The 21387-nt window shown below is 40.1% G+C and overlaps 1 protein-coding gene across 5 annotated transcripts in view; it reads right to left on the reverse strand.

The window, feature by feature from the left end:
• The window catches only part of pfdn1 (prefoldin subunit 1), a 374815-nt gene that overhangs the window by 28453 nt on the left and 324975 nt on the right, over positions 1-21387 (reverse strand). For 3 of the 5 annotated variants that reach the window (XM_055643126.1, XM_055643123.1, XM_055643122.1), the window contains one exon: positions 20536-20620. In XM_055643126.1, the coding sequence (XP_055499101.1) occupies positions 20536-20620 (85 nt within the window). Of the gene's footprint in view, positions 1-15373; positions 15517-16463; positions 17557-20535; positions 20621-21387 lie in introns of those variants that run through there. The other 2 variants (XR_008724260.1, XM_055643127.1) reach the window with 2 other exon arrangements.

The following is a 21387-nucleotide window of genomic DNA, read 5'->3' on the forward strand; positions in this document are numbered from 1 at the left end:
GAAAATTTAAAAAAACATTAAAAAAAGAAAATTAACAGAATTATAATTTATTGACCTATTAATCATTAACAAAAAAATAGCAGAATTATGAATGAACAGAATTATGAATAATGGGTCTAGCACTATATCACACATACAAACTGTTCCCCCGCGACGCTGATTACACTGCGAGGAGGGTTTACAAAGTCGGGTCGGGTTTACTGAAATGGCCCGACGAAAAGGCTGACGTTCCGCTCCGTAGCGTACCACACGTCAGCCCATTGGTTTTTGCAGGAATGCACTATCTTGCTTGCTATAGGATCTTTGGCAAGGACTGTGGAATTCTCTGCCACAGAAGGTAGTTGAGGCCAGTTCATTGGCTATATTTAAGAGGGAGTTAGATGTGGCCCTTGTGGCTAAAGGGATCAGAGGGTATGGAGAGAAGGCAGGTACAGGATGCTGAGTTGGATGATCAGCCATTATCATATTGAATGGCAGTGCAGGTGCGAAGGGCCGAATGGCCTACTCCTGCACCTACTTTCTATGTTTCTATGTTTCTATGACTGTCTGAAATTAGAGAAGTCAATGTTCATACCGCTGGGATGTAAACTACCCAAGCGAAATACGAGGTGTTCCTCCAATTTGCGCTGGGCCTTGTAGTAGCCATTTAGCTTAACTCAGTATGTTATAACTATAACCAGTTACCTTTACATTTGAAGAAGGGTTTCGGCCCGAAACGTTGCCTATTTCCTTCGCTCCATAGATGCTGCTGCACCCGCTGAGTTTCTCCAGCTTTTTTGTGTAACCTTTACATTTTATCTGCCTGTAATGATGTAGGTGGGATTTTTACATAGTTGGAGGCGTGTTTGCAGCTGGGATTCTCACGCAGACGCCCTAGCAATTAGTTTAGTTTAGTTTGAAGAAGCATGGGGGAGAGGTCATTGCTTTCCACCATGCACGAGTTCCACCATGCATGAGTTTGACAATGAGTAAGATCAAAATGTACTTAAACAAGAAGAAGTATGGATGAATATCTTACTGTTTTTACTACAATAAAGAAACTATTAATTAAGAGACTGTTTTGGAAGATTTATCTTTCGACGGCATTGAATGTCTCGTGGAGAGCTCGTAAATGCGTTTTGATTATCCCCTGAACCCCTGTCTTCAATCATAGTGACTAGAGGAAAGATTCCTTGAATGATATGAAAATCTGCCACTACAGGCCTCACTCTGGCAATGGAGGAGGCAGAGGACTGAAAGGTCTGATTCAGAATGTGAGGGGGAGTTGAAGTGCTGGGCAACCGGGAGATCAGGTTGGTTAGTAAATACCTGGTGGTGGAAGGCATAATGTAATTTTGCTCAAGGTCATGAATAGTAACTATATTTATCCTCTCCAGCCTGTGGACATGCATTTACTGATGTCAAATGAGATGTGTTCAATTCCACCCAGACCCACAATCATCACTGCTATGATGGTTTCAGTATCAAAACTAGCCAATTTAACCAGCATCACTGCCAGAACAGCAAAAGCTAGTTTTAGTCCAAGAAATGTGCAGGTCAGGTTTAAACTTATCAGGTATCATAGGCATGGCAATATTCATTTCTGACAGTTACTCTCATATTAATAGAGCCAATAGTCCAGCTGCAGCAAAGGAAATATAGAGTTGATGATCAATCTGTCATGAAAATGAATAATTTGAAAGAGTGGGAAACAAAACTCAAACTAAGAAGTGCTGCAGTAAAGTCAAAGTGATAACTAAGGTAGACACAAAATGCTGGAGTAACTCAGCGGGACAGGCAGCATCTCTGGAGAGAAGGAATAGATGACGTTTCCTGTTGAGACCCTTCTTCAGACATAACTGAGGTACCAACCAGTGTGGAAGTTATCACAAATTGGGAATGTAGTAAACTTGGAAGGATTCTACGACACAGAATAAGTAATCATTGAGTGAGACAGCAATAGAAAAGATAAAGTAGGACTGGGAAGAAGGTTTAACAATTTGACTATACAGTATATATGACATACTTGTTTGTATTTTCAAATTAAAAACACAATTTGATTTGCTATATTTTAAGGCAAAAACATTTTTATGAAAGAGCAAGGGTAATTCATTAAATCTGCATTTGTACTAAACAAAAAAAAAAGAAAAACGAGGATTTCTGATTGTTAACTTTACAGTAGTACAATGTAGTCAAAATATCAAATACCCTACATAATGAACAACAGTTCCTCAGATAAGCTCAACATTCATCAGTGTGAGTTATCAAATTCCATTCCACCCACATTGAACAATCCACCATTATCATTGGCAAATGAGAAGACTCCCTGACTCATAGTTACGGAACTCTGGCTAACGCTGCAAAAAAACCATCACGAATTGGGATTTGAAGGTGACAATTTAATTTCCAGTTTCTCTTTGAACACAACACGCTTTCTAACTTCTTTAAAATTTAAACGAAAAAAATCAAATCGTGCCATTTGACAATCAAATACTTTTTAAAAACTTACTCCACCTATGAAATTACATGTGTACACTGAAGTAACTAAGTTTGGATCTTTAATTGCACAAGAATGTTCATCAAAGAATGGTTATTAATTCGTTACAATTTTCTGGATTTAACCATTGGGAAGGCCTAATTTATTAGCTGTCCTCCATTTTCCTTATCATCGATTCTATCCCTCTCTCGGTACTGACTTGAGACGATCCAAACTGCTATGACTATGATTAAGGTCAGATCTGTTCTACTTCCACAGAGAATATATTGCCCTTCTCCACCCTTCCTTGTTTTATCCATTGGTGAAACGTTCGGCCCTGCTTTTCTTATCCCTCAACGCTGTATTTCTTATATATGATTGCTTATTTTCTCCATTTTCTCCTGTGTGTAGTATATCAACCAAAATCCAAGTTCTGAAATTCTCTACATTAAAAACTCATTTTCTTAGACTCCTCCTTAAAACAAACTTATTTTGCCATTTTTTCAGTAATGTGCCACCGTATCTCCTCCTTTTGCTCTGTGTCAACTTTTAGTTAACATTTTCCTGTGGGGCATCATAGGACAATTTCCTGTGTTAAAACAGTTGAAACAAGTTAAAACTGTTTTGAAACAGGAAACATGTTCCCGATGTTGGGGGTGGCCAGAACCAGGGGCCACAGTTTAAGAATAAGGGGTAAGCCATTGGGAACGGAGATATGGAAAAACGTTTTCACCCAGAGAGTTGTGAATTCACTGTGGAATTCGCTGCCTCAGAAGGCAGTGGAGCCCAATTCTCTGTATGCTTTCAAGAGAGTTGGATAGAGCTCTTAAAGATAGCGTAGTCAAGGGATTATGGGGAAAAGGCAGGAACGGGGTACTGAGTGTGGATGATCAGCCATGATCACAGTGAATGGCGGAGCTGGCTCGAAGGCACTCCTGCACCAATTTTGTTTAAATGCATCAGATATATGAACCTAAACCAAATTACTCGGGTAACTGAGTGGGTCAAGAAGCGTTTGTGGAGGGCAAGGAAATGTCGACGCTTCGGGGTGAGTACTTGCAGTAGAGCTGAAAGCAGAGAGGGAAGGTATAAAGTGTATAAAGAAGTGGGGAGGGTAGAATCAGTGGATAATGAAATGAAGAGTGGTGAGGAACGATGTGCAGATGGAGAGAGGCAGGGTAAGGAGGATGGATGGAGTTGGGAGACAGGTAGCCTGGTGATGGAACAAAGCAGAAAAGGGGTACAAAGGATGCAGATGATACATCTCTCCCTTAAATGGTTCCCATAATCACATACCTTGCATATCAAACTCCAGTACATGTAGCCTTTGTGTTCCTGCTTATCACTCTCCAGTGTCAGTCTCTACCTTCACCAACTCCACCTTTGTATTCTTCCGGACTGCTTTCACCACCTGTCTTTGTGTCCCAACTCCACCCCTCCCTTCTTCCACCTGGCTCCATCTGCCCATCATTCATAGATACAAAGAAACAGAAAAAATAGGTGCAGGAGCAGGTCAATTGGCCCCTCGAGCCAGCACCACCATTCAATATGATCATAGCTGATCTAAAATCAGTACCCCGTTCCTGCTTTTTCCCTACATCCCTTGATTCCTTAAGCCCCAAGAGCTAAATCTAACTGTCTCTTGAAAACATCCAGTGAATTGGCCTCCACTGCCTTCTGTGGCAGAGAATTCCACAAATTCTCAACTCTGGGTGAATTTTTTTTTCTTCATCTCAGTCCCAAATGGCCTACTTCTTATTCTTAAACTGTGACCCCTGGTTCTGGACTACCCCAACATTGGGAACATTTTTCCTGCATCTAGCCTGTCCAATCCTTTAAGAATTTTATACGTTTCTATAAGATCCCTTCTCATCCTTCTAAATTCCTTTCACTAAACAGATGCCGCTGAGTTATTCTTGAATTTTGCTTTTAGCTCCAGATTCCAGCATCTACCTGCCTTTGCACTTATAATAGCCAATTGAGAAATGGTTGAAAAAAAGAATTGGAAAGAAGAAAAAGTGAAAAACACAACATGAAAAGATACTAAATGTTTTTATAATCACGATTAGATTCCAGTTTGGAGAATGAGGACATTTTGGAAATATAGTGGGGGAAAAAAAGTAAAGAATGCTCATCTTTGATCCATTTGCGATTAACATGTATTAGTGCTTCCAATGTTTGCCGTTCATTTAATATTATTTGCCTAAAACTCTTATCAATAATGTCAAATGTTTCTAACTTTAAAAGATAATCTTATGTTGATCTGTTAAACATATTACTCATTCTGCTATGGAAACAAACAGAGCTGATGTCACAAGCTTCCAAATCTGTGCACTGTAGAAATGAGCCAATATCATGAGTTAAATTGTCACTTGCCCGACTTGAAAAATGCTCAGGCGTAGCATGTTCAGGCAAGTTACACTAATGCATCACATTTCAACCACCCATCATTAACTGCAGACAAGCTAGGATGAAAAACAAAGTTTAGACAGCATATTCTAAAAAGCAGAAGAAGAAACAAAAAGGTAATGGAAGTTCTTTACAAGTCTGTCAGTTTCTCTGGAGAGAATTAGGAAAATTAACATATCCAACCTGGAATGCAGCAATGAAAAGATACACCAAAAACAGCTATGTATTCGCTGAATAAATGAACAGCTATGCATTTTCAAATATAAAATAATTAATGTTCAGCACAAACAGGTTACATTTCAAAATTACAAACAAGATCCCATAAAATGAGGAGATTATGTGACAGTACACTGCAGGCCAAGGAAGACCTCCACAGCTGAGGACAGAAGAATTCTCTCTATAATAAAGAAAAATCCCCAAACACCTGTCTGACAGATCAGAAACACTCTTCAGGAGTCAGGTGTGGATTTGGCAATGACCACTATCCACAGAAGACTTCATGAACAGAAATACAGAGGCTACACTGCAAGATGCAAACCACTGGTTAGCCGGAAAAATAGGATGGCCAGGTTACAGTTTGCCAAGAACTACTTAAAAGAGCAGCCACCGTTCTGGAAAAGTTCTTGTGGACAGATGAGATGAAGATTAACTTATATCAGAGTGATGGCAAGAGCAAAGTATGGAGAAGAGAAGGAACTGCCCAAGATTCAAAGCATGTCACCTCATCTGTGAAACACGGTGGTGGGGCGTTATGGCCTGAGCATGTATGGCTGCTGAAGGTACTGGCTCACTCATCTTCATTGATGATAAAACTACTGATGGTAGTAGCATAATGAATTCCGAAGTGTATAGACACATCCTATCTGCTCAAGTTCAAACAAATGCCTCAAACTCATTGGCCGGCAGTTCATTCTACAGCAAGACAATGATCTCAAACATACTGCTAAAGCAACAAAGGAGTTTTTCAAAGCTAAAAAATGGTCAATTTGAGTGGCCAAGTCTATCACCCAATCTGAACCCAATTAAGCATGCCTTTTATATACTGAAGAGAAAACTAAAGGGGACTAGCCCCCAAACCAAGCATTAGCTAAAGATGACTGCAATATAGGCCTGGCAGAGCATCACCAGAAAAGACACCCAGCAACTGGTGATGTCCACGAATTGCAGACTTCAAGCAGTCATTGCATGCAAAGGATATGCAACAAAATACTTAACATGACTACTTTCATTTACATGATATTGCTGTGTCCCAAACATTATGGTGCCCTGAAATAATTACAAATCTCAAATTGTGGAGTACAGAGGCAAATAAATAAATGATGGGTCTTTGTCCCAAACATTATGGAGGGCACTGTAGCTAACACCCTCAAATCTGGGCATCATTCTGGAAAACTTCCTCTGGACCCTTTCCAAAGCCTCCATGTCCTTCCTATATTGAAGTGGCCAGACCTGCACACAATACTCCAAATACAGCCTGCATAACACCATGCACTACTCCAAACTCCTAAAAAGCTGCATCCTGACTTCCTGACACATATTAAATTACTTGACCAATGAAGACAGGCATAACATATGCTTTCTTTACCACTCTGCTACCTGTGTTTCGACTTTCAGGGAGTTATGGACTTGGACCCTAAGGTCCCGCTGTACATCAATACTTTTAAGGGTCTTGTCATTAACTGTTATTTTCTCTATACATTCAATTTGCAAAGTGTAACACCTCACATTTGCTCAGATTAATCTCCACCTGCCATTTTGCTGCCCATTTCTGTAGCTCATCAAATACCGCTGCATACTTTGACTGCCTTCCAAGTCCAAGACCCCAGCAATCTTGATGTCATCTACAAACTTTAAACAACCCACACCCAAGTCATATATATATATATATATATATATATATATATATATCACAAACAAAACAGTCCTAGCACAGATCCCGGCGGAACACAAGTCACAGACCTACAGCCTGAATATCGTCCTTCCACCACAACCCTCTATCTTCTATTAGTGAGCCGGTTATGAATGTATATGACCAAGTCACTGTTAATCCCAAGCATCTTAATCTTCTTGAGGGATTTGATCAAATGACTTACTAACATGCACGTAGACAATATCCATTGCCTTACCCTCATCCATTTGGGGCTTTTTTTAAACCCAATTTCTGCACAAACCTATATTATTCTCCCTAAACTTTCATCAGCCATCAGATCCGAGCAGTCATCTACACACTCGTGGAAATGTACTATCATTAGATACAAGATACATTTATTTGTCACATGTACCAATTGGCACAGTGAAATGTGTGGTCACCATACAGCCATACGAATAATAAAGAGCACAGAACACGATAGTCTTTAACACAGACATCAACACACAGCGGGATCAAAGTTTCCCACTGTGAGGGAAGATTCCAAAATTCACTCATCCTCCTCTGTGGTCCTCCTGTGGTTGGGGGGCTCCCGAACCCCCCCGCTGTCGCCGCTACGGGCGACCCGATGTTCAGGCCCGCTCGCCTGGGTGATGGAAGTCCGACGTCGGGACTGTAGGACATCCTCAGCGGCTTGGACATTCGAATCGGCCACCTCCTACCGGAGTCCTCGGCTCCCGAAGTCCACAGGCCGCGCTGGGCGGAGATTCAACGCTGGCGGCCCTCGGCAAAGGGCCCCAGGACTCCGCGACATTGTAGTCAGTGCAGGCCGCGCTGGAAGCTCTGCAAACCACAGCTTTGATGTTAAAGCAGCAGACCCAACACTCCGGAGCTTCAACGGCGATCCAGGTAAGCAATCGCCCGCTCCGCGAAATATCCAGCGCTGAGCTGCTGCTGCTGAAGCTCTGGTCCGGGTCCCCAGCAGGAAAGGCTACTCCAATCCAGGCGGTGGCCGCTAGGAGAGGGCCGAGGACGTGACTCGGAGAATAGTCGTGTCCTCGCCAGGAAGTGACTGGGAAACGGTTTCCCCCTTACCCTACACCCTTCCCCCACATAGAAAAGCCAAAGAAATCTCCAAAACAAACTTTTAACTGATTAAAATTTAAAAAAAGACAGAAAAACAGACAGACTGTAGGCAGAGGCTGCCATCAATGCGGCGCCCCTAGTGGCTTATTAATCAAGCAAGCCACGCTTTTTTGGAATGTGGGAGGGAACTAAAGCACCTGGAAGAAATCCACATGGTCGCAGGGAGAACATGTAACTCTACATGGACAGAACTGGAGGTTAGCATCAAACCCGGGTCGCTGGAGCTGTGAAGCAGCAGCTCGAAAAATGTCGCCACAATGTCAACACATTTTTCTGCAGTTTGAAACTTGGAACCTTTCGCATGCAAGGTAAACGTGATAATCACTGTACTACAGAAACTGTCATCTTAGTATCTACAGAACTATGAAGACCGCAAGATACATAGGTGAGATAGTGAGATGCGTGCCATTATAGATTAAAGAGCAGTATAAAAGAGACGTAATGGAACTCCATTAAAACACTGGTCACACCCTAGCAGGAATCTAGTTGCTACACTCCTGAAAGGATATGATAGCATCAGTGAAGAAAGAGAGATTTGTCAAGATATTGTCATGGCTGGGGATGTTTAGTTTCGAGGACAGACTTATTCGCTTTGGGGGAAAAAGAGAGGGGATATTTAATTGTGTATGAAATTGAGACACTTACGAGGTGAATATTCCACTTTTTTTAAACAAAATTATATAACATGTTCTAGCCATCTGTATGAGTGCAGCAAGATTTACGAGATCATTGCTTTGCAAGGCCTCGCTCAAGAGTCTGAACCAGCTATTTAAAGTAACTTCTCGTAAGTATCAATTTATTTTTTTGCAACCAGGAAACGTTCTCAGATTCTACTGGCAATGATACGTCAAACTGTGGGGTGGAAGCTGGTAGTCATGTTGCACTGTGGCCAGGTTCCTGGTGCTTGTGGTGTGTAGGCCCCGGTACGTTGGGCAGCAGGAATGCTTCTGTCAGTATTGGTTACGCCAAGTAACTGGCAGAGTACTGCAGCACATAATGAAAGACAGGGCACCTAATCAAAGAGAAAAACTGAAGAGCAAGCGCAGAAAAAGAGAACAAAAAATACCAATGGCATTGTGATTCCTGCAGTAATCAAAAATCACTGAAAGAATGGAATCCTGGACCATATGATTGACATGGTCCAAGCAAATAGTCGCAGTCATAGAGTGATACAGCGTGGAAACCGGCCCTTTGGCCCAACTTGCCCACGCCAACCAATATGTCCCAGCTATACTAGTCCCACCTACCTGTATTTGGTCAATATCCCTCCAAAACGGTCCTATCCTAACTGTTTCTTAAACAGCGAGACAGCCCCTGCCTCAACTACCTCTGGTAGTTGTTCCATACACCCAACATTCTTTGTGTGAAAAATGCTTCTCCCAAGATTCCTGCTAAATCTTTTTCACCACCTTAAACTTATGTCCTCTGGTCCTCGATTCACTTACTCTGGGCAGGAGAATCTATCTGATCTCAGTTTAATTTATTGTCATGTGTACTGAGGTACAGTGAAGTTTAAGTGAAAATCTATTCCCTCTCATGATTGTATACACCTCTATAAGATCACCCCCTCATCCTCCTGTACGCCAAGGAATAGAGTCCCAGCTTACTCAACCTCTCCCTCTCGCTCAGACCCTCTAGCCCTGGCAAAATCCTCGTAAATCTTCTCTGAAACCTTTCTGGCCTGACAACATCTTTCCTATAATACGATTCCCGGAACTGAACACAATACTCTAAATGCATCCGCACAACGTCTTATACACCTGCAACATGAGCTCCCAACCTCTATACTCAATACTCTGATTGATGAAGGCCAATGTGCCAAAAGCCTTTTTGACCACCCTATCTACCTATGACTCCAACTTCAAGGAACCATGCACCTGCACTCCTTGATCCCTCTGCTCTTCAATACTCCCCAGAGCTCTACCATTCACTGTGTAGGTCTTGCCCATATTAGACTTCCCAAAATGCAACAACTCGCATTTCTCTGTATTAAATTCCATCAACCGTTCCTCAGCCCACCTGGCCAATTGATCAAGATCCTGCTGCAATTTTGCACAACCATCTTCACTATCTACAAAACCAACCACTTTTGTATCATCAGCAAACTTGCTAATCAGGCCATGTATGTTCCCATCCAAATCATTGATATAGATGGCAAACAGTAATGGGCCCAGCACCGAACACTGAGGCACACCACAACTCTCAGGATATATATCGATAACATAGACTGCATTGGTTTATCTGTCAACAAAAGGTCTGATGAAGAATCAAATAATCTGAAATGTTGACTCTGCTTCTCTTCTCGCAGATGCAACCCGACTTGAGTGTTTCCAACATTTTCTATTTATATCTTAGATTTTCAGCAGACAATCATCTTAGTTCAGCATGTTTGGTAAGTGGAACTGTTTGCTTGAGTTCATATAAAGGAATTTCTTGAAGTAACTTATTGGAAATTTAAGAATTACATTTGGGATAGCAAAGAAAAACATGGACTTCCTGCTCTTTCAAAATAAGGAAGCAGCAAAAAAGTCTTGAAGAATTGTCGTTAAAGTAACCAGATTTCTGAACGTGAAGTTTGAAGTGTATCTCCACGCATGTAAATCAGCTAGCATTGTATCCCCATTTCAAAGCTAAAATAAATTATCTTAAAAAGTATAATTAATTCACATGATAGAAATAAGTAATACATGTTAGATAACATTAATGCATTCTGATTTAATGACTCTGCAGTATTTGGGCAACAAAAGAAAGGCTATTTATTTGATCTTTGGTTTGATTCAGGCAATGATTAGGATAAGCACTGAAACCAACAAGTCTTGGCAGTTGCCAACATTACCACAATACTTGTATCTGTAACATTTAAAAAGCATTTAATTGCATCAGAAAATGATTATACTGTTTCAGGACATTAGGCACAATGCACCCCATATTTCAAATGCACAGTAGAGGATTCAAACAACAAAAAAAAGAAGAAATTCACACAAGGACATTGTGCAAAAGTTTCACATATTCCAGTAAGTTACAGATGCAGCTTTGTTCACATTTGAAAGAAATCAGTGGGAGAAGACATTCTGGGTCCAGGCTATTGGAAGCAATAGATACAAACAGCTGAATGCGTCAGCAGTTTAAAAGAATGCCACTCCTACCAGAAATGTGTTATTTCCCCTCTGCCCTTTTGCAAAGAACTACATTCAATGCATTACATCAGTAACCACTGCAAGCCTAAAGCCCCCGCAAAGGAGATTATTTTTAGTAATTTATTCTGCACACGTCTGCCAAATCAAGTGCCCAGCATAGCTTCACACAGAAAAAATTGTGCGCACCAAGCCAGTCACTGTATCAGGATCCCGAATCACTTCTACGGTCTTCAAATAATTGCAGTGTTAGACAGTGACTTAACCATTAAATTAAGGTGCCAAACAGTATTTATAAAGTTGTAGAACACAGTTTGCCATATTATCAATTATCGGACTAAATGAATAAAGCTAATTAAGCATCAGACACATCACTTGCATTTAAACTGAATGTTTCTTATTTAAGTCAATTGCAGACTCAGAATGATGATTTTCTAATATTTGATGACAGTAATTAATCTCTACCATTGTGTTTTCCAGTACACCAAGTGTTTTCAAAATGTAGACAAATCTTTTAAGTTTTGATCCATATTAATTCACAAAGACTTTTAAACCCGTCCTTTACTGCAATCAGTTTACAGGATGTAGAAAGTGAAAACATGGGGCAGAACTAATCACACATAGCCTTCCAACTGAATTTACCCACCACAATTCCCATCCTGGTCCAGATGCAGACGGACAATTTCACGAACGCCCCATATTCAGACGTTGGGGAGTGAGCAATGGTAACTTGACCTCAGGCACTATATTCCTCAGACCCCACCCAAGAACAGCATAACCATCCCCAACACAAGATAAAGCTTGGCTGGTGTTCAACTTGACCTTCTGATAAAGTTTTTTTTTTTTTTTTTTAAATCATTGGTTAATATTTCCAATCTCAATAATTCAAAAGAAAACAATTTAAAAAATTAAAGCGTTTAATGAAAGACATTAAAACACCAAGAAACAAAAATATTGAAATAACCAGCTTTTTCCCCTCTTGATCCGGAGTGTAATCAAGACTCTTGGCTATTGGACTCCTTGTGGACCAACAACTGCGTAAAGGAATAAATGCACCACAATCCATTACTCAATGAGTATACTCCAACTATTATTCTACATGGAATGGCCAGCACAGAGGCTGATTGTGCTACTGAACCAAAGGCCAAATAGTTAGTTGGGGGGGGGAAATGCAGAGGTTTGAAAGATGTTCATCCAGCAATGTTCTCCAGAGATGCTGCCTGACCCATCAAGTTACTCCAGTACTTTTGTCTTTTTTTGTAAACCAGCATCTGCAGTTCCTTGCATCTCCAAACATCTTTAAAGTTAATTTACCTGAACTCATATCATCTACAATATGATGGAAATGAATGCTGGCTACAACACAAGTGTTGGAAACAAGTTTCATTTATAAATAGCTGGTAGATGATAGCAGATTGAGCACAGGAACAATCTGGTCATGAAATACTCTTTAAATGGATTCCTAATTTGTATGTAGTTACTGAGTTTCTCCAAGCACAGATCTTTGCCATTCCAAACAGTTAAAAGATGTCCAACTCCAGGAAAACATATTATTCAAACTGAACTTTAGATGGGAACATGAATCTCCATTTACATTATACATTTTAGGCGAATTATTTAACTGCAAGTTTAAGTACATATAGGTAAATATGTGTAATAACTGTGGGCATGTGTAGTAACTCAGGATATTACAACTCTTGGGATGATGTTACAAAATAAATGCACACAGCTGTACAATTCTGTTCTCAAATTTGAAAAGCCGTTCTGTCATTGCAGCAGAATTTCCTCTGACAGGATGCTGGTTTCTGCTTCCCATACGATGTGGTGTGTCTAAACTACAGATCATGTTTACAGAAATGGGTGTATAAATTACAAACCACATCACTGAACCTCACAGACAAAGTTTTGGAATCAATCTTTTCTGAATGAATACAAAAAAGAGTTACAAGAGTTAATGTTTTCAATGTAAATAGAGATTTACAATATGGTAACCACAAAATTCACAATGGAATTAAATCATGACAATTGCCTTGCTGGAACAGAGCTAAATATTTTACCCTATGTTCCAGATATTAAAACTTAAACAGAAAATAACTAAGTTGTTAATCAAATGAACTGCGTGGGAAGGAACTGCAGATGCTGTTTAAACCAAAGATATACACAAAATGCTGGAGTAACTCAGTGGGACAAGTAGCATCTCTGGAGAGAAGGAATGGGTAAAACTTTCATCAAATCACCCATTAAGAATTTAAGTCTTATGGAATTCAATCATGGTATTTGTAATTTCTTCTTGTAATTTGAAGCAGGAAACCAACATCATTACAGGTCGAGACCCTTCTTCAGTCTGAAGAGTTCACATCATCACAGTTACAATTTTTCAATTAAACAATCAATCAACAACAACAATCAGTTTTATTCGTCACATTGCGCACAAAGTGCAAGTGAAATGAATTTGTTAAACAAACTGGAAAATGCTAGAATGACACCTCCAAAATAAAAACACTAGCAAATTATGTCATAAGGGATAGGAGTAGAATTAGGCTATTAGGCCCATCAACTCTACTCTGCCATTCTCCTGCCTTCTCCCCATAACCTCCGACACCTGTACTAATCAAGAATTTATCTATCTCTGTATTAAAAATATCCACTTTGGGGCTGTGGAGGCCAAGTCAGTTGATAAAAATTTAGTCAAAAGTCAATAAATTTCATCCGTTAATAGTCAGTCAAATTAAATTAAATTTAAAGTAAATAGTATATTTAACTAGTCTTCCATAATTAAACTGTTAACCTTTGTTGAAAATTTGGTGGCCAAAATTGTCACACATAAAGCTGGACAATTATTCTAAAAAAACTACAAATCACAACAACGGAACAGATCCCACCAGAAAGAATCTCCGTAAAGGATGAAAATAGGAAACTATAAAAATCTGCTGAGATGAACTGCATTGGTGTAGGACATAACACTGGAGAGACATTATAAAAGTACAGACATTCAGCTACTCAAACTCAGTGTTGTTCGAGAGAGTGAAAGATCTGGGAAATACAGTTAGAAAAAAATAACATGGTTCACAAAGACTGGCATAAGCCTCCAGCTCTGCCATACCAGGAAGCTTCAGAGAACCAGAACCACGAAGTGGTAGAAGTTACACATTAGCTATGTAAAGTCTGGTCATGCATTGCCATGAACAGTTCCAAGTACTAGATCTTTGGTAGAATGAGTTGAAGTTGGAATGTGCAGTGTAGATTTACCAGAATGATGTGGGTTTCCAGCTTCAAATTACAAGCAATAATTACAAATACCATGATTTAAATTCTTAATGGGTGATTTGATTAAAGTTTTCAGGATGTAAGGGGGACAAAAATGATGAGAGAAACTACTTCCCTTGGTTAGTGGAGTGGGTGTTTCATTTCAAAACTTAGAGCAAGGCCTTTCAAGAATTAAGGAATTCAGAAATTAAGTTGGGAAGCACGTATATATGAAAGGATGATAGTTGAAGCTTTTCTTCTACAATCAACAATTGATCTAAGTTCCAGTGTTAATATCAAAGATTTTTGGCTATTAAAAGAAGTAACAGAAACATTTGTAGATTTGGTTCACCAATTACCTATGATCTCTTGAAAGGCAGAACTGGTTCAAGAGGCTAAATGACGTCATTCTAATTATGCACAGAATCAGCGAAGAAGTACTGCCTGGAAGGAAACCATTCTGTCTGTCAGGTTCATATTAATTCTGTGAAAGACTGTGGAGGTGGAGTTAGTCTTTGCTTGGCGCTCAAAATATGAACATTACTTGGCAACTATCAACCCACACTGAAAGTTGTCTACATATTACTACATGGCAGCTATGATATAAATGTGAAATTGTTTTTTTTCCCCATTTTAGTGCACAAAACAGAATAGCTGAATATTTTTTTCAAAACAAGATTGAATAATAGAGACATGGGAGACTGTAGATGTTGGAATCTCAGTCACAAATAATCTGCTGGCAGAACTCAGTGGATGAGGCAGTGGAGTAAAGCGAACAGTCAACATTTCTGGTTGGGACCCTTCATCTAGACCGGAGAATTTGCAGTGGGGTAGTAAATGAAGACGCACGATAGTGCTGATGCTAGAATATGGAGCAACTAACAATTATCTGGAGGAACTCAGTGGTATCTTGTATCTTGTGGGTCAGAAGCATCCCTGGAGAGAAATGAACAGTCCTGTTTTGGATTCAGAACCCTTTAGCTGGACTGCCATAATGTTCATGAATATGCTAATATACAAAGGTATGCTTGTACATAAAGTGCTGAAAGCTGAAACATATGTGCAATAAGTGGATGAGTTCAGAGGAAAACCAATAAGGTCTTAGGAAGATCATACCTGAAGTATTGTATGAAGTTTTGGTCCCCTTAACACAAAAGAATATGCTCGCCATGGAGGTGGTGCAGTGAAGATTCATTAGATTGGTTCCAGAGGTGGCAGGTTTTCCAAATGAGAGATGGAGTGGACGAGGTCTATGGTCTCTAGAGTTTAGAAGAATGGGAGGAGATGTTGGTGACATTTAAAGTTTTTTTTACAGGGCTTGATGGCTGATTTTTCACTTTGCTGGGGAACCTAGAAACAAGATACAGGACATCATAACCACAGAATGAGGATAGGATATGTGGGACTGAGTTGAGGTGAGATTTCTTCAAAATAGTATATGAAGTATCTTTGGAATTCTCTGGCACTGAGGGTTGTGAATGCTCAGTCATGAGGTAATTCAAAAGTTTGAGGAATGACACATCATCTTTCATCTAGACATTTTGCAGCCTCCCATGCCCATATCGTTTTTTCCAGCTTTGGGGAATTGGTTTCCTCTGTCTGTATTAAAACTGACTACTTCATCCAGTTATTCACATGCAATTTTGACGACTTCTCTTTCCATTAGTACAACCTGACCAGTTATCCCAGAGCCCCGCCAATAGCAATAACATAATATTAAGCATATTAAAACTATCATTGTCCCTCAGGATTGTCTCATCTCTAACAGAAATTCCTTTATTCCTACCCATTAACCCCACCATCTTCACTGCAACTTAAATGTATTTATTGTACCCAATTAAGTCCCTGACCCGAAATGTTAATTCAGTTTCTCTTTACGCAGATGCTGCTTGACATGCTGAGTTTTTCCATCATTTTTATTCCAAATCTATACATGCTTGGAAGGTCGAGGAGAGTGCCTGAACAGTTTCTTGACTTACTTTCCATATGCACACCCCACCTGGATCTAGTGATTTGATCACTCAGTGAAGCCAACATTTCTGGAACCCACTCTTCAATAGTTGTGATCCTATCCGGAAAGTTAGATACATCTTGCTTTACTGATACTCTGCGAGTAGTTTTTCTATTGTATCACCACATCCTCTTCCCCCATGAATAGATTTCATTTTTTAAACTATTATCAGCCCCATCTCTCCTATTGCCACTATTTTCTTTTTCCGATCTCTATAGAATATTTTTGGATATACTTTTGTACACCCTTTCATGTTTGCTATTATTTTTCTTTGACTTTCTTATTTTTGTTCCCCTCTGCATTTATCATCACATTGACTTCACACATCATCAACATGGCACCAGTCGTGCTTTTTTTCCCTGTTTGGTTTTATTCTCTGCTATCTTGAGCATCTCAGGATCTCCAGCTGTAATTGTGTAACATGCCCAAGGTTACAACTGAAATAGCTGAAGTTTGAAGTTTCCCGTTGCTTACAAGGCGAGTTAAGTTTTCATCCCATTAACATTGATACTTCCTGAATAAATATATGTTTAGGCATTATTTTTATCCTTGAGTGTTCCCTATCCTTTCCGATAGCTCTTCTAAACTTTTTGACATACAGCTCTGCTTCCAAGATATTCCCCTGTTAATACTTGTTCCAGCTGGCATTTCCCATAGCTACTAATATTGCCATCCTTGACATTTGGCCAGAAGTTCATTGTTTAAAAAAGTTATTCTGACAATAAACTTCTCCGCCACCTCCTCTTTGCCATTTATGTTCCTGCTCGCTGTCTATATCTGGATAGCTCAAGTCCCCCATTAATAATCTATTGTGGCATTCCTCATCACTGCACAACACTGGGTAAATTACGACTTCAAAGAAAATATGGAGAATGACTATGAAACTGACATCAAAGATTAGTTATACGAGATGTGAGAAGAGACAATGGCTTAAATGTTGAAAGCAAATCAAAAAAACAGCTGAAAGAGGGTTTGTGGTTCAAAAGGGAAAAGATAACCTTAATATACTGTAGTAAACACAAATCATGCCAAATTCTCGAGTGTTAAAAATTCTTGAGTGTTAAAAATTGAAGATTAATTACATTAGTTGAGGGATAAATATTGACCAGAATTTGTGAAAAAATATTTTCTTTGAATATTTTTTTCAAAACAACTTTATACAACACATTCAATATTGCAAATACACCCCAAGGCACTTCACAGAAATATTATCAAATGGAAAATTTGATACAGCCACAAAAGATGACATTTGGGCAGATGATCAAAACAGTTTATTCTAGAGGATCATCTTAAAAGAAAGTAGAAAGGAGTTACAATTAAAACACAAAGTACTTGTGCTACAACTCCAGGATAAGCGCACAACTAAGAAAACCAAGCCCAACGCCAAATTATTATCCAACTATCTAAATATACCAACATCCTAACGCCAATAAATAACTCTATGCACAAAACAGCTACCTACATGTTAACTAGCTCTTTAAAAAAAATCACATAGATGCAAGTATTGGGATTATCAAGTGGGCATCTCCCTTCACTGGTGTTTTGTTGAGTTAGGCCCTAATGAGTGATCAATCATTAGTTAAACACCATGGAAATACTCCAACATGTTTTAAATATGATTCCATAATCAAATTAATAAATAATCTCTTTTTTGCACTCATGACAGTTTTTGTGTGCATGACTGATACGTTTAATTCCAAGTAAAAATTGCCCGCAAGTAGGTGATGAGCCACATACTATGTATGATGTTTATGAGGCCATTAACTCCCAGCACTTATGTCACAAGTTCTTGGATTTTTACCATATGACAATGAAGAAATGCAATACATTTCCAAGACTATTGGTGGATCATGAAATTGAGAGGCACATATTCACCTTCTGCCATTGACCTTCCAGATGGCAGACAACATGTTCTGGTGTTATAGAAGTTTGGAAAGCTGCTGCAGAACATTTTGAGCAACTTTGCATCAATTGTCACCAGTAGAGGGAATCAATGATCAAGGTGATTGATGAAAAGCCAATCAAATGAGGGGGTTCGTCCTGGATAAGAATAAGCTTGCTGGAAAATTCCTCCCACAACTTTGTTCAGGGACCCCAACAGTTCTTTCAGGTTAGGCAGAGATTCACTTGCACCTCCTCCAACCTCATCTACTGTATCCGTTGTTCAAGATGTGAACTCATACATGGGGGAGACCAAAAGTAGACTGGGCTATTGTTTCGCTGAACACCTTCGCGCAGTCTGCCTGGATCTACTTGATCTCCCGGTTGCTAAACACTTTCATTCTCCTTCCCATTCCCACACTGACCTTTCTGTCCTAGGCCTCCATTGTCAGAGTGAGGCTAAACGCAAATTGGGGGAACATTATCTCATATTTCCGTCAGGCAGCTTACAACCCAATGGTATGATTAAGAAAGAACTGCAGCTGCTGGAAAAATCGAGCTTTTCCTTTGACTCTTCCCATTTCCTCCAAATCCAAGGTGTAGCTATGGGCACGCATATGGGCCCCAGCTATGCCTGCCTCTTTGTAGAGTACATTGAACAATCCTTGTTCGAGGCGCACTGTGGCCCGATCCCTGAACTCTACCTCCGCTACATTGACGACTGCATTGGTGCTACTTCCTGCACCCATGCAGAACTCACTGACTTCATCCATTTCACCACTAACTTCCATCCGGCACTCAAATGGTGCATTTCCAACATCTCCCTACTGTTTCTAGACCTCACTATCTCCATCGCAGGTAACAGACAACTGACCAACATCTAGTTTCTCCAGCATATTTGTGTACCATCTACAACAAACCCACCGACTCCCATGGTTATCTGAACTACACTTCTTCCCACCCTGCTTCCTGTAAGGACTCTATCCCCTACTCCTAATTCCTACGTCTACGCCACATCTGCACGCAGGATGAGGTGTTCCAAACCAGGGCATCGGCAATGTCCTCATTCTTTAGGGAACGGGGGTTTCCCTCTTCTACTATAGATGAGGCTCTCACCAGGGCCTCCTCTATATCTTGTAGCTCCGCTCTCACTCCCCATCCCCCCACTCATAAAAAGGACAGAGCCCCCCTTGTCCTCACCTTCCACTCCACCAGCCGTCACATACAACAGATAATCCTCCGACATTTCCGCCACCTCCAACGGGATCCCACCACTGGCCACATCTTCATCTCCTCCCCTTTTGGCTTTCCGCAGAGACCAATCCCTCCGTAACTCCCTGGTCAATTCGTCCCTTCCCACCCAAACCACCCCCTCCCCTGGTACTTTCCCTTGCAACTGCAGGAAATGCTACACTTGTCGCTTTACCTCCCCCCTTGACTCCATCCAAGGACCCAAGCAGTCTTTCCAGGTGAGGCAGAGGTTCACCTGCACCTCCTCCAACCTCATCTATTGCATCCGCTGCTCTAGGTGTCAGCTGCTCTACATCGGTGAGACCAAGCTTAGGCTTGGCGATCGCTTCCGCCAACACCTCCGCTCGGTTCGCACTAACCAACCTAATCTCCCGATGGCGCAGCACTTCAACTCCCTCTCCCATTCCGAATCCGACCTTTCTGTCCTGGGCCTCCTCCATGGCCAGAGTGCGTACCACCGCAAATTGGAGGAGCAGCACCTCATATTTTGCTTGGGCAGTTTACACCCCAGCGGTATGAACATTGACTTCTCCAATTTCAAGTAGTCCTTGCTTTCTCCCTTCTTCCCCTCCCCTTCCCACCTCTCCCAGTCTGTCTCCGCCTCTTCCTTTCTTCTTCCCATCCCCCCCACCTCCACATCAGTCTGAAGAAGGGTCTCAACCCAAAACGTCACCTATTCCTTCACTCCATAGATGCTGCCTCACCCGTTGAGTTTCTCCAGCATTTTTGTCTACCCAATGGTATGATATCGATTTCGCCGACTTCCTCTGGCTAACCCTGGCATTCCCTCTCTCCATCCCTCCCCGCCCAAGTCACACCAGCCTATTTCCTTTATCATCTTTACTTTTTTGCATATCTTTCATTGTACTATATCTCTCTACATCATCGTCTATATCACTCGTTTCCCTTTCCCGTGACTTTCAGTCTCAAGAAGGGTCTTGGCCCGAAACATCACCCATTCCTTCTCTCCGGGGATGCTGCTTGGCCCACGGAGTTACTCCAGCTTTTTGTATCTATCTTTGATATACAGGGATAGCCTTACAAGGACAAAGTCATTGCAAAATAGCAATTCATGTGTTTTAGGATGAAAATTCTTGTTCAACATTCTTCATTTTCATGAATGATGAGCACTCACCTCAAGTTCCTTGATCTTTTCTTCTGCTATTTTTTGTTTCTCAAGGAGCTGATTATGAATTATGACTTTTGGTTGCAGGATAAACCTAAAAGTTAAAAACATTTTAAAAATTTGCTGCAAGGATCAATTTTAAAGCCCAAGCTAAATGTCAACATTTTTCTTCCAAAGAATCATATCATAATCAATGCATTGAAATTAAATACAATTTTATATATATTTTTAAGCATACATATCCATGCTTATCTACTGTTATATTGCATCATATGTCTATGAGGTATGAAAGGATTTAATTGCAACAATATAAAAAGAACTGAAAGGCAAACATAAAATCAACCAAAAATCATCAACTTTATTCTAGACAGAACTAGAGGGAGGTAGTTCATGGTATGTACTCAGTACGCCTTGCAGTTTGCAGGAAATGCTGTCTTGGACTTACTGGAAATAGTTTAATATTGTGGTCCTAGACACATTACCCAAATCACTTTTGTATTTTAATCAACAGTTTGAAGTTCTCCGTAAATTTATCTTACATTAAGATTTTTTTTGATATAGATGAAAAGCTTGAAAAGTTTTTTTCACACATTCATCCAAAATGAAAAGCTTTCAAAATCTATTTTGTTACATCGATCATCGAGGAACAGGGATATGAAATCCATAGTTATAGAAGTAGGCAGGTATAAAAAGTGATATTAAATTTAATTACATCTCTTTGTCATACACTTCAAGGTAAAGACTCCATTGGTAATATTGCACAGAACCAATATTCTAAAAAACACAGAATTAAACATTAAATAACACACACACTTTTAACATTTTCATCCTGTTGTTGGTTTGTAGATAATGAATATCAAT

This window comes from Leucoraja erinacea, chromosome 11, assembly GCF_028641065.1.
Source record: "Leucoraja erinacea ecotype New England chromosome 11, Leri_hhj_1, whole genome shotgun sequence".
In the NCBI taxonomy this organism is placed as follows: Eukaryota; Metazoa; Chordata; class Chondrichthyes; order Rajiformes; family Rajidae; genus Leucoraja; species Leucoraja erinaceus.